Below are 14,681 nucleotides of genomic sequence, written 5' to 3'. Positions count from 1 at the left end.
TTGAGGAGGAAAAAAGTGAATCTAAAGTGTTACATATTTCAAACGTGTGCATAAACTCCAAGTATCGTCCTGTGAAGGAGCCACCTGACCAATGCCCTGCCCCCGATTAGAAATGATCTGCTCTAATATGTAGATAATGAGTTTGCAGAGTTCGAAGTAATCTCAAATCTTCTGTCTAATGTTGCTTAGATCTTTCATGCAAAAATGGTGTGAAGATTTTATTAAAACAAAACAATAAATTCCTTAGGTAACTTACAGAATGGTCACTTCATGGACTGCCAAAAATGAAGCAGTTTTGTGTTAATGCCATGAAGGATAAATTAAGTGAAAACAAAACAAGTTGACAGTTAAAAGAAATGAATAATTTGGTCCCATGTGTGTATATGCATGTGTATACACACACACACACATACACACACATACACATACTCATACTTACACATGTATAGAACTTTGCCTCTCTCTAAACAGTATGTTACATGGTACATTAACAGGCTCTGGCTGAGTCCATTAAAACACTAAAGCCTGATTTTTCACAGAGTCATTACTATAATGGAGCAGACGACTAAGGAGCAAGCTCATAAACAAAACGAATGATTTAGTTCAGCCAATATTTATTTACTGAGCACCAACTAAATGCAGGCTCTGTTCTAGATGCCTGGGATACATGTGAACAAATCAGCCAAAGGTCCCTTTGGAGCTCACCTTCAAGTTCACAATCATGATCAATCATTGTAGACAAGCTTAAAATAAAATTACATGTGTATACTTCTGAGAATCCAGGAGTGGTGATAAGCCTGGAATTTAACAATTATTCATTCCCTTCCACCTTCACAGGTCACATTTTTGGACTGAAGAAAACGATTTAATCAATGCTCACTCTGGTAACGTTCTTGACTTGTGTTGTCAGCTGTGTTCTGATCCTTGGACCCTGTCTCCTCTAAAGAAGCTGGAGGCAGCGTGTGCTGAGAGCCCTTAGCTGGAGTATGGCAGCTGGTTAGCCTTTGCCCAGAGATATCCACAAGGGCAGGGCAGGGAGCAGCTATTTCTTCTTCTCTGGTAGAAAGTACAAATGCATTGGCAGAAAGCAGAATCACATTAAAAAGATAGAACACACACAAAAATTATTATTATAAATGCATTCTTGGATTCTGCAGTATTCTCTATTAAGCCAAATGAGTCATCTCTTTCTTTTTTTCCTTTAAGGTGTCCAAATGTTGTGAAGAAGTAAGGGATTATGTTGAAGAAAGATCTGGGGAGGATCCATTAGTAAAGGGTATCCCAGAGGACAAAAATCCCTTCAAGGAGCTGAAAGGAGGCTGTGTGATTTCATAAAAAAATTTTTTTAATTCCATGGAATATCTTGAGCTTTAATGACATACTATCTGGTCATATGTAATAGTACTATTAAGCATGTACATGAATTTTTAAATTATAAATATGAGCATTTAATAAAATTTGAACTGTGATAATGCATAAGTCTATGCTTTTCTTAAAGTACTTAGCACAGGGTTTAACACATAATTGACAACAAATATTGATTGACCCATTTCTTTAATAATATGTTTTATAAATGAGTCTATATTATTCTGGATGCCAGCATATAGTTAATGTTTTATGTTTCTCCATTACCCTTTCAGCACTCTTAATTTCATGGTTAGACTTGTATTTTCCCTAACCTTTCACTTACGTAGAGAATTAAGAAATCTATTCTTTTGATTCATGGAAAACCTATCTTGGCAGAAGGTATGCTGTGAAGAGTTTTGTTGTTGATGTTTTGTTTTTTGTTTCCCTTTCTCAACCCCCAGTCGGCAGCAATGGTTTTAACATAACCTCTTTCTGCATTCTTACCAATTCTACTTGTCACCAATGACATGACTTTTTCCCAGAATGCCAGTTGGATTAAGGGTTCAGTCTGTGGTCATGGAGCATGGTGGATTTAAGCAGCACTCAAATAAAGGTCATGAGAAGCCAGAAAGGTCTGGCTCTGGCACTTTACTGCCTGCCTGACTTTGGATAAATTACTTAATCTCAGTTTCTTCTACTGTAGGATAGGGATAATAATGATCCAACCCCCTTTTTCATGGTGGTTAAATATTATACTAGGGTAACTACAGCACTTAGCATATTGTCTGACATGTAGTAAGACCCAATAAGTGTTAACTAGTATTATTACTGGGAATAGAACTAGACAAAATACTTAGAATCCTTTAAGATGCATGCTATTCCATCCCCTCCCCACGAAGGCTCACCAGTATAGTCCTTTTTTTCTGCAGCAGTGTAAGGGCAAGATGATAGAATAATAGCCATCACCTGCATCATCTTCCTAATCAGTTTCCTCCCGGCATCTTAACTGAGTTTTCATAAGCCAAATTTCACTACCTTTGTGCTAATGACTAAGAGATAACTTGCCTATGTTTCTTTAACAAATGACAAGTGTAAACTACCCCAACTCGGAAACTATTTTTGTTGTTAGTGTCTCTTTGTTGCTATCCCACATTTACAGTGCTGTTTTTGGATACATTAGTAATCAGAATACTCAGAAATGCTAATTGATTGTCATCCTTTTAAAAACAAGATAAGAGTTACCTATGATTGGGCCTGGAAGGGAATCTAAAGGTCGTCTCAGGTTTGGCTCCTAGTACAGTGCCCTCCTACTCTGGCCAGAGTAAATGTTCAGCAAAGATCTGTTGACTCTTGTCCAACGCCTTCATCTTGGCATGGAGAAAATCGAGGATCAGAGAAATGAACTGGCGAATTTCTCAGGGCCAGACTCTGGATCTCTGGATGAATCGCTAGCAACACACTCCAACACATATCAAACTGTTAACTGAGTCTAAGCGCGTACTGCTTGCTGCACGACAGGCCAATAATCAAGAGATGAGTTCTTCAGGCAAAAGGAATAAACAACTCTATTCGGAAAGCCAGCAAACTAAAAAAGATGGTGGGCTTGTGTCCCAAAGAACCATCTTGCCTGAGTTAGAATTCAGGCGTCTTTTATACTAAAAGGGGAGGGAGTCAAAGTCAAACATTTCCTGGTTCCCATCAGCCTCTGGAGGGGATGTATTCATTTCTTCCTACCTGCCATCGTTCACAGGTGGGCCTGGTCAGGATGTTTCCTGTGAGCTAAACAAAGGTATTTTAGCTAAATGCATATTACCTAGGAGGCAGGGTTCCCAAATATGGGCCATTATGTATAATTTAAGCTTATAGGCAATATCCCTTTAGTGATTAACTTGTAATAGAATACAAAAGATTCTTCCCTATTACAAAACATGCTTTGTGTATTAAGGGATTCCAAGATAAACTACAGGAGTCTCGTCTTTTTTCCTCAGGAGAAGGTTTTCTCCCCTGTGTAAAATTACGAAAACCCTCTCCAACCTCACCCCCAGCACTCCCTATCTCCCTTTCCCACTCTAATTTTCCTCCATAGTACCCACCACCTTCTAGCATCCTATATGTTTTATCTATTTGTTTGTTTGTTTGATTGTGATCTATCTCTAGGAGCTTTTTCCATGTGCCATTTAATGTTTATTAAGTGTTCAATATATATATTTTTTTCTGATTAAAAAAATATGAAGTCTTGGCTTTGGCATTTAGTAACATGTATAGTCCTAACAACATCTCTACCTTTCATCTAACAACTGGAAATAGATTCGGGAGCCAGAAGATGCTACATTAAAACCGTGACTCATCCACTTTATAGCTGAGACCTTCAGATAAGTAATTTCAACACTTGAACTTTGTAAAATGGATTAAGGTGGATCCTTATGTGACTATATAAAATCATTTAGATAGGAGATAAACATATAGAAAAAAGTAATAAATGTCTTCTATTATTATAAAACCTTTAGACTTCCTGTAGTCAACAGACTTAACTATTAAATAATCCCTGACGTGCCACCTCATTTTCTCACCTGGATTTAGTCATACTGATCTCTCCACCTGAAATGTCCCTCCACTCCATCTCATTTCAGCCTTTTGAAATCCTACCCCTCTGAGGCTCACTAAAAACTATCTCAGTCTCTCATTCCATTCCCAGTGTATATCTCTTAAGTCATTTAACATTACTTTGCTTTCTCTTACTATAATTTATATGGTTGTCTTAATATCAATGCTATACTATAAATTTCCCAAGTCAGAAACTCTGTTCATCTTTGAAACTGCCATATCAGTTAATAAATTGTCTCTACAATTTAATTAACTTAATAAGTGTTCAATTAAAAGCAGGCAAGGTAGGTATTTTTTATATTGTATAACTCAGAATTCTTATTGTCTTAACAAATGATTAAATCAACCATAGGGTAAAATTCCTGTTGCTTAAAAATACAGATTGTCAGCAGAAATTTGAATAAGATAAAAATTATAGGAAAGATGTATAGAGAAAGATGGTCCAGGAAGAAGGAAATAAAATCATGAATGTCCCTCAGCCTACACAGCTACAACTGGCAGTCAGTGACTCTGGGTTTTTTTCAGAAGTTATTATTCCAGGGCCACCATTGTACATATAAGTGAGTTTAAACTTTAGCAAGAAAAAAAAAAAAAAAACCCTCACTGTTATTTTAATTTGGATTGATTTGATTTTAGCCCAATTTCAAAACAAGGCTAATTTCAAACTTCCTAAATTCTTAAAAGAATGTATTGTCACAAGGAAGACAGTAAACTGAGTAATGAAAAAGACCAATTATATGCAGTAGAAATTAAACTCTTGTATGGACAGAATTGGTAAATCATTTTGATACCATGAATTGTAAGTAATTGTTAATGAAAATTGGAACATCAGACCTGGTCATCCTGTGATTTCCTATTATTTTTATCTGGAAAAGGAATCTTATAATAAATTGAACCAATATCAAATGAACCGAGTACATCAAACGTGGGTTAAATATTTCCCGTAAAGAAACAATCATTTTCATGGCCTAAACAGTCACCATTTACTTTATAAATTTTAGAAGAGCAGAATTTGGGAGGTAACCTAGTTTTATTTATACTACAGAACAGAGGCAGAAAGGATCTATGTCTTGAAAAAATCACAAGATAAAATAAAACCAGAACCCTGCTTTTTTTTGAGCTCATGTTATATTAAATCAACTCCAATAAAATTAACCTCAACATTTGCTTATAGACTTTTCTTTACATGGATTTTTAACAGCATACTTAATACATTAGAAAAATAGTCAAAGAGCTGTTTTCCCTTACTTTACATGACAAGGTAAATATGTCATAGTCTTTGCTCTTTTATACTTTAAAAGTGAAAATAACCACATGGTTAAATTTTTTTTTTTTTAATTTAGCAGATTCTTTGAAACATTTGTCAAGAGACAGTGGGCTAATAAAGGTTCATTTCTGATTACATCTGTCATCTTCACTGCAGAATGGTTTCTACACATACTGTTTTGTAAAGTAACTTCTATTAGAGGTAATATGTACAATATAAGTAAAAAGTTAACATAATTGGATACAACTAATAATGGATTTTAACATTTGTTTATCCAAAATGTTTTGCTGATGAAATATGTCTTCGAGAATACACGAGAAATTGCTTACCATGGTTGCCCTCTAGGAGGTGAAGTCCGTGCTTAGGAATAGGGAGCTACATACTCTTGTTTTTTGTTTTTTTGTTTTTTAAAGAAAAAAGTACCCATCATTTTACCATTTAAAAACCAAACAACAACAAAACATGTGATCATGAGATGTCAGCATTTCCCAACTCATTTTAGTTTAATCAATTTACTTAATATGATATTATTAGCATGTGAATTATTTGATAAGAATAAAATTTTTAATTATACTAATATGTATTTCATTTCTAATTTAAGTCTCATAATACTGTGGAAGAAGTTAAAGAACCATTATGGATTTATAAATATCACTGCATGCAACTAGATGATTTCACAGGGAAGAAATTTCAAGGCCAAAATAACTCTATTCTTATGATTTGGAACAGACGAACATTAATTTACTTAACCAACTTATTTAATTTGGGTGCTGAACTTATTTAATTCAGGCCACATTAACTTACTTTCACTAACTTATTTAAGCTAGTTTTAACCAACCTTTTAAATTTAAGCAATGGGGAAATTAAAAAACAAAAAATCAGTTCTGGAAACAGATGTGAGCTTTTTGTCTTGGCTCACTGCTTGCTAACAGGGAAAACTCCTGCAGCTGATCCAAGTTTTTTGAGCCTGGGAGATCCTGGAATGTGTGGTATTTCAAATACAGAAAATGAAGCTCCTAAATATTTTTCTTTGTGAAAGTGATGTGTCAGATGTAGATACATAAATACAATTAGAAATGAAATTCACCTTAGCTAATTCACCCCTCCCCTACCCCATGACATTTCTCACAAACTAGAAAACCAAAATCCAGGAAGAAATAAGTGACTTTTCTAGTGATGGCCAGTGGCAGAGCAGGGACCGCAATCCATGAGTACTGGTCAAGGGGCTCATTGTTCTTTTCATTCTAATATATTCATTGAGGATAAGTGGGTGGAGCCTGTTGAGGAATTATGAACAAACAAAAACCTCTGCTTACAAGACAGGGAATGGCTATGGTGTCTAAGGCCGAGTACCCTGAAATATTCAGTTACTGCCTCTACTCAACTTGAATTTGACTCTATAGGCAGGAGGTAATCTCTGGGGAGAAAGGAATATGTAGCTGACTGCTTGGGATACTTTATTTTTTCTTCCTACATGCTTTATTTTTCTTCTAGTCTTTTGAGCATCATTAACAAGGTTTTAGATAGTCAAAGGGAAACCTTGTATTGCATGCAAACGTTTGTCACATCAGACATTGTTCCTGGCTTCACAAAGTAGCAGCTAGATGCATGGTGCTTTCCAGAAAGTGGAGTAACCAATACTAAGCGGATCCACTGCAAACATCCAGGAAGATGCTTGAGCCAGGAATTCAAAACCCTCGGTGTCAAGTGTCACCCAAACCTTGACAGATGGGGAATGGAGAAATACTTTCTGGTAAGAACTTCAAGGTTTCTGCTGTCTGTCTTCTCTAGGATCATCCGCTTATACTTTGAACATTACAAAACATTCCCCTGAAGAAAGAATAAAACTCTGCTGTTGAGGATGCCAACTTATTAATGTCAGAAAATGGCCGTGCGAGTTATAAACAATATTCACATCCCGATGCCCTTTTTGTTCCAAAATTTGTTAATCCGCTTCAGGCATTTAACAGACTGGGTGTGTATACATCAACAGATGTGATGGGCGTTTCTGAGATTGCAGCTCAGTTTCATTTTTCTCTTGGGCCTTTTCTTAAGCGTCCACATTTCCCACAGTAAACATGTATGTAGCTGGAGGAAAGTTACATGCTGTATATTTTTGAAACTCTTGGAGAGGTGAAGGGCCGTTATTTCCTGCCGGGTAGTGTCCTTCTTTTCTTGCTTCACAAACAAAACCCGGATGTGACTTGGTGGGGGGGAAAGCAATAGAACAAAAAGTAAAACTTTTGTTGTTTCTCCAGGAAGGTGGGCTCGCTCAACTCCAACCCTTTGGCCCCAGCCCAGGCCGGTGCCCCGCGGGCGTGGCAGGGTCGGGAGCCGGGGCGGGCCCGGCCAGCATCCCCGCGGGAGACCGCGCAGCGCAGCGCGCAGCCTCTCTGCGTCCTTGGGCCCCCTCGCAAACTCAACCCTCCCCGGGCTCCCGGGGGCAGGCCTCCTCGGGAAGTGGAGACCTGAAAAAGAGCAGGGGTTTTAAGATCCTGGGACGCTAGTCAGGGCTGGCGTGACGGGACGTCGTCTGGGCCCTGGGGGAGGCTGTCACCTCCTGCGCTGGCCGGGTGCGCAGGCAACGTAGTTAGTTCGGGACGCGCCCTGGTTTGCGGCACTTCCAGCCGCTCCACTTGCACAGCTGTCCCTGCGCCCAGTCTGGGGCGAAAATGCCGGCCCTTCACATCGAAGATTTGCCAGAAAAGGAAAAGCTGAAGATGGAAGTTGAGCAACTTCGCAAAGAAGTCAAGTTGCAGAGACAACAGGTAAGTTGGATGTCCCAGAATATTTCCTTCTCTGAAATGAACCAAAGTCAGCTTTTCCTAGTTTGTTGCAGTAAAACAGTTTTTGGCTCTTGGCGGGGGGAGGGGGGGGCGGTTTGGGGTTTTGTTTTGGTTTTTTTTTTTTTTTTCCTTTTTTCTGCAGCTTCTTTTGAAGAAGGGCTTTGGTGGCGCTTGGGAACTGCCAGCTGATGTGGGGAAATCACAGGAGGTAAAGGAGAGAGCAAGGATCTCATGAGTAATTTAAAGCCAAATGTTTGAGAATGAGGGGAACAGACAAGAAATTCTGCCTGCTGTTAGTTGGTTTTAAAAACTACTCAAGCTGTAGGGAAAAGGCAGGTGGCTACTTAGTTCCTTGATCTTTTTCATAATGGGAAAGAACGGTATTTAAAAGGTTTTAAAAAAAAATCACAATGTAAGTCTTGAATTACCTAGTTTTGAGTTTCATCAGGGCTCTCTAGGAAGTGTGTGATGAACAGTCCACTGGGGCTTGGGAGCAAAACATTACAGTATCTATCTTTATTTATTTGTAAATCTCATCCCTTTATAATTTCCACTTTATGTTTTGTAAGTATGTGCAATGAACTAATACCTATACAGTAGTATCTGTATTTATTTATAAACAAATAATTATACTGCGTACAAAAATTCCTTTTCGTGATCATGATTAGAAATTTTAGAGACCACTGAAGTGGATTACAAATTCTGTTAGAACATATGTCCCAGTGTTCAGAAGTCTCCACTGAAATTTGTTGGAGACTTTGTAATTTTTACTTTAAGTTTTTACTGGGAATACAGGCCTTCATTTCTTCCCTTTTTCCTCAGTCAGGCAACCTGTAGAGTCCAGAAATAGGTTTTTGGATAGATAATTTTTTAAGGGAAAAATAGTCCCTTCTCCCAAGCAAGAAACGTAGTCCTTTCTCCCCAGCAAGAAAAATTTAAACTGATTTTATTTCTCTATGGTCTAATACTAGAAAAAGTTAAGGAAAAAATGGAAAGGAAGTAGGTATGGTTAATACGTTCACTTACCTTCCTGCTCTAGTTATGGTAAATCTGTTCATAACAAGAGTCTTGTTACTCAGAAGGCACATTTTGAGTGATGTTTGGAAGGTGCAGGCTTTTTTGTGTTTTACTCTTTATACATTTCTTTTCTCAAATTTAATCTGTAACTTCCAAGTCCCTAGTCTTCCAGGATTTTGAAGTTCAAAGTCCTTTTTGTACGTGTTGAAAGTTTCTGTAGCTTTAAAAATACTGCTGTGTTTAAAGGAAAAACCAAAGTTACAGGACCCAGTGAATAGGATTGGTTCTTGAAACTTTAAGGGATCCATTCTGTGGATGGCAAAGCCCACAGTTTGGTATCTGTTGATCACTTAGATTTTTTTCACGCATTGAACATCAGAGGTTACAAATTAAACAGAGTTGCATATATTGAAGTAAAGCATTGTCTGTGCCAAGCTGAAATATCTTAATATTTGGTATCACTGTGCAGAACTTACAGGGAAAAAAAGAGACAAGTGTCTTCCAGTTATCAAGCTTCAAATTAGAAATTGGGCGGGGGCCTGGATGCAGCTGACCGTGTGGAAGTTAAAGGTACCATTCATTAGCAGTTCCTCCCTGCCAGCTCCCTCCACTCCTCAGGACACACCCTGCTGGATTGGCTTTCCAGTTCCAGAAACCCCAAGTCTGTGCCAGAGGGAGAGAAAACTTCAGGGATAACCTTAGAGGGTAGAGGGAGAGGCATCTATGTCCTAATAATAAGATTCCAGCATTTCATTATGAACTTTGAATTATAGAGTGTTAGTGCTAGAAAAACATGGCTCTTAGAGATCATTCAACCCACTCACTTTTAAGGATTAAAAAAACCTGAATCCCGAGGAGGCTAACCAGCCTTTTATTTAAGACCCCAGAGATAATGATAGAGCAGTTATTAAAACACCAAAACACATGTCTTCTTGATACCCAGTCCGCTATTCTGTCAATAAATTGTTCACTTCTGAGCTGTGTACTCCGCTCAGGCCAAGGATACAAAATTCACAGGCTGAATTCTGGCTCTAGCTAGTTGTTGTTCAAACATATCCTCTTGACCATGGAAGGAAATGCATCAGAGAAGTCATTATTCACTTCTGGAGGTTACACATCTTTTTGGAAACCTAATGAAGAAGCCTCTCTAAGAACAGATACAATCTGGGGAAACATGAGTCTTATCCACAAATTTCTCTGTGGCCACAGAGCCCAGCTTATGGACGCTTACATCATCACCTCTGAGAATTCACTTAAAATGCCCACACAATGAATGTCAGCAATGATTGACAGCAAATGTTACCTGAGAGAATGGTACTTGTAAAGATTTGTAAAGATTTTATTTTGCCACATTTTAACTGTATCACCTAGGCCTCCACACTGACGTGCCAAGAATCTTTGAGGTGTGGGAGTAAAACACTAAATTTTTGATTTTTAAAAAATTTTAATTACGGTATAATAGACATGAAACATTATGTTAATTTTAGGCATGTAACATAGTGATTTGATATGTGTATATATTGCAAAATGATATATTTTTGGCTAGTTTAGAATCTCATCCTTTAATAATTTCTAGTTTATATTTTATGATTATACATGATGTATTAACACAGTAGTAACTGCACTTAGTTATAAGTAAATAATTATGTACATTTTGGGATACATATGCAAACATTTTTTAGTGATCAACATTAAAACAGTTTGAAGATTACTAATCTAGATTACAAAATCAATGGGAACATTTGCCTAGTTTTAAGAGGACTCCACTGGAATTTTCTGGAACCTCTATAATTTTTACTTCTAATTTCTTACTAGTAATGCAGGCCTTCATTAAGACAGTAATCCTTTTTTTTTTCTTTCTTGTTTATTCCCCTCCCTTTTTCTAAAATCACTCTTACAAACTGTCTCTTTTGAATGGAGTTTTTGAAGAAACTATTCAATCCTTCCTCCATTCAGAAAAAGTTTAAACTACTTACATAAACACAAGCCTCAGATAAGCCGACTAAGCCTCGGGTAAGTCTTTTCTTATGATCAATTCTGAGCAGAAACATGGGGTGGGGATGGGGGGGGACTTTTGGACAACATTAGCCTCTCCGGAGTCAGACTTTCTCCAATGCTTCTATCATTTTATGAAATTGCAGAACCTGGCACATACCCAGGAAGTGAGACTTTTTGCAGGACACACCCCAAAACATTTGGGGAGTATCTACTATTGCATCTGTTCATTAGCATGGAAAATTGAAAGTGAAGTATGTTTCAGTTCCTAAAGTATGGTGGACACGTCCTAACAGTATTTTAGCAGAGGAAGGAAATCATATGAGGCATAGTGGATAGAAAATGCTGGAGGTAATTTTTTTCTTTTAGCAGCTTTATTGGAGTATAATTGCTTTACAATGCTGTGTTAGTTTCTGCTTTATAACAAAGTGAATCAGCTATATATATACATATATCCCCATATCTCCTCCCTTTTGTGTCTCCCTCCCATCCTCCCTATTCCCACCCCTCTAGGTGGTCACAAAGCACCAAGCTGATCTCCCTGTGCTATGAGGCTGCTTCCCACTAGCTAGCTATTTTACATTTGGTAGTGTATATATGTCCATGCCACTCTCTCACTTCGTCCCAGCTTACCCTTCCCCCTCCCCGTGTCCTCAAGTCCATTTGGAGGTAATTTTTTTAATACAGCGACTTTCAAACTTTTTTGACCCTGACCATAGTAAGAAATATATTTTACATAGACTGTATCATTCATATATATTATATAGCCTCTGTGCTGCACTCTAATATTTTTATTCTATTCTCTTTCATTTAAAAACTTCTGGTTGTACCCAATTATATTAATTTCACTAAAGGGTGGTGACAAAGTTTGAACAATTCTGACCTGATTCATTCTTTCTTTCCTTTCTTTTTCTCCTTAAGGTGTCTAAATGTTCTGAAGAAATAAAGAACTATATTGAAGAACGTTCTGGAGAAGATCCTCTGGTGAAAGGAATTCCAGAAGACAAGAATCCCTTTAAAGAAAAAGGCAGCTGCATTATTTCATAAATAACTCTGGGGAGAAACTTCCTCCTCAGTGGAAGAAGTAGTTTGTTGTAGTTTTCTGAAATAAAACCGACGTGCCTTTTAAAGAAGGAACAACAAAATTTAAAGGAGACTTTCTTAAGTGCTCACAGAGATATGGTTTTGTCTGAAAGCTATGTGCTTCTCATCTTGCGCACTACACACCCCTTTTAAGAGGACAGAGAGTATCAAATGTACGATTATGGGAATAAGGACATCACTTGTGCATGACTCACCTCTTTCAGTATATTGCTTGATGCCTCAAATAAAGTTTTATCTCTGGAAAATGAGTGTTGGTGATTTAAGAAAGCTTTTTTTTTTGCATTACCTTTCATACTTCTCCCCATAACCTTTTGGGTGTTTGGGACCTGTGTCTAAAGATTAGGTGGTTTGATAAATCAGGTCTCAGATCCAGCTCTCTCTGCTTCAAATCTCAGGAGGTTTACAGCACTGAGTTCTGACTCCTGGAGTGTTTTCATCTAACATTAACTATTAGGGAACTGAGTGAGTAGAATTCCTAAAGGTGATGGAGTCAGATTATTTGAGTCAGGAACCAGGCCAAGCCACGTCTACGCTAGCACTTCCAGGTTTATCGTCATACAGATTTTGTTCAGAGTGTTGCTACGATAGTGGCCTGGAGAAAGGGAGGGGGCTGGGGATCAGGAGGAGCCCCTGGGGGCCAGCCCTGGTCTGTCCTCCCGCAGGGAGCCGCATCTCCAACGTGATCACCAGGTCTTGGCCTGGCGACCCTCCAGTTCTGTGGCATTGGGCATTGGCAGAGATGCTTAGCTCTGCGCCTATGCCTACCAGCCTCTTCCAGCAGGCCCGGGCCAAGCTCGCCTCCTTTCTTTCTCCAAAGGGACAAATTAACCTTTTGCCACTTTCTAAACTTAGCTTGCCTTGTTTCTCATTGCTTCGTTGGAATTCTTCATGTATTCTGGCCACTCATCCTTTGCTGGTGACAGGTGTTGTGAATACTTTCTCCCGATTCACAGCTTAACTTTTCACCATGGGATCCTAGCTACAGAGGTTTTAGCCTGAGGATGCAGCACACCAAAGTATATGCCCAAAGATATCTCGGAGAAGCTGTGGACCAAGATTGTAAGAGTTCTGCAGGGTATGTAGGGGTGGAATGTAGGGTCAGGCCACTCAAGATGGCTGTTCTCTTGCTCTCTGTACATCCGCTGCCCGACCAGGGCCTGCTTCACCTACACCCTATGCAGGGGACTGACTGACCTTCCTATGTCCTTCCCCAGACCCCAGCTGGTGATTGTTCTTAGCAAAGGGCTGGTGAGGGGCGTGCCCCTCTACCGGTTTCCCTGGCAACTAATGAGCCGGCCTGACGTCAGTTCCCCTATAACTGGTAACCTCTCCCAACACACCCTCCACCGGCCCCTCCCCATCCACCCTTCCCCCGGAGTGAAGACTGCTGTCCTGTCCCGCCTGCAGTCCGTACTATACAGTGAGGTGTCACTCCAGGACCTTGCTTCAGACACGTAAGCTCCCCCATCCTTTAAACCATTGACGTCTCTGTTGCTGGAAAAAAACAAACAAAAAAAGCAACAACAAAGTATATGGCCTGCTCAAGTCTTTCATGAAGGCACCAGCAGCACGACCTCAAAGAAAAGGACCTTTCTTCCTTTCTTTGCACATTTTTCCCCTCTCCCTCTGTTTTTTGGATGCAAATTGCTCCAGGTTAAAGTGAAAGGAAAGACAAGCAAAACCCTGACAGGTTAGCTCCAGCTCAAATGGGTTTAGTTACTAACTTGCCCTGCAGTTTTCAGTGTGGCATAGAAGCCCAGGTTTCTCCTCAAGGAGGTCTTTTCTCCTGCTTATATGCATAGGTGTACCTTATTAAACCAGAGAGGTGCCAGTGACCTCTAGAAGCTTCCTAAAGTATATCAGCATCCTCATTCCGAAACTACCTTCCTTCCCCTCTCAGAGAAGGAACAGGATACCCCAGGCCTTTGAAAGAGCAGGTTATAGCAGACCAAGAGCTGGAACTATTTCCTTCAGTTTCCTGCCTTTTTTCCAAGTGTTGACGTCAATTGGGATTACTGGGAGCCCAGGGATAATTTTATCCCAAAGCATGATCAACTCCACGGTGGAGTTTAAAAAAGTAAAGATATATTTTTTCCAACAACCATAGAACAATTAGTATTTGGGATGTATTGCTACTATTAGTTATTTAACGTTTAAGGTGGCATGGGATTAGTACCTTGGTGCTTGAAAAGTTTTACTTTAATGAGCTGTTTCATTTCTTTCAAGTCATAAGGTTTTCTTCTGTTGTATAGGGAAGCAAACATCTATTCTGGTTATTGGGAAGGTAGATCAAATCATTTGCTTCCTTCAGGGAGGGCCAAGTCAGCACCTGTATCCCCTAACTTCTTGAGAGTTGTGGATTACAAGGCTGATCCTGAATTTCTATGAGTCACATTCACCTATTCAGTCATGTGTGCCTCCAAGTCCTAGCGTTTGCTTTTCATGTACTTTCAACCGTATGACAAATTAGTCAGCCCACTTCAGTTTTTTTCCTTAATAAATATCCAATCTCATAGATGTTTCTACTAAATCTAATTATGTTTTTTTCTCACTGTTTCATC

General features: G+C 38.9%; 2 protein-coding genes across 9 annotated transcripts in view; both read left to right on the top strand.

Annotated features, from left to right (window-relative positions):
• The window catches only part of GNGT1 (G protein subunit gamma transducin 1), a 303,391-nt gene extending 296,265 nt beyond the window's left edge, over positions 1-7,126 (top strand). For all 8 annotated transcript variants that reach the window (XM_082472185.1, XM_082472190.1, XM_082472189.1 and 5 more), the window contains one exon: positions 1,207-7,126. In XM_082472185.1, coding sequence (XP_082328311.1) covers positions 1,207-1,335 — 129 coding nt within the window. In that variant the 3' untranslated portion in view covers positions 1,336-7,126. The remainder of the gene's footprint in view (positions 1-1,206) is intronic.
• A 326-nt stretch (positions 7,127-7,452) lies between these two features.
• On the top strand, positions 7,453-12,368 carry GNG11 (G protein subunit gamma 11). The gene is made up of 2 exons (XM_082472201.1): positions 7,453-7,986; positions 11,938-12,368. The coding sequence occupies exons 1-2, from the start codon at positions 7,891-7,893 to the stop codon at positions 12,061-12,063; spliced, it is 222 nt and encodes a 73-aa protein (XP_082328327.1). The 5' UTR covers positions 7,453-7,890; the 3' UTR covers positions 12,064-12,368.
• Positions 12,369-14,681: the final 2,313 nt, after the last annotated feature.

This window comes from Balaenoptera physalus, assembly GCF_965194825.1.
Source record: "Balaenoptera physalus genome assembly, chromosome: 8".
NCBI lineage: Eukaryota > Metazoa > Chordata > Mammalia > Artiodactyla > Balaenopteridae > Balaenoptera > Balaenoptera physalus.
Note: the sequence above shows the minus strand (reverse complement) of the source record. Positions and strands in the feature narration are given on the sequence as shown.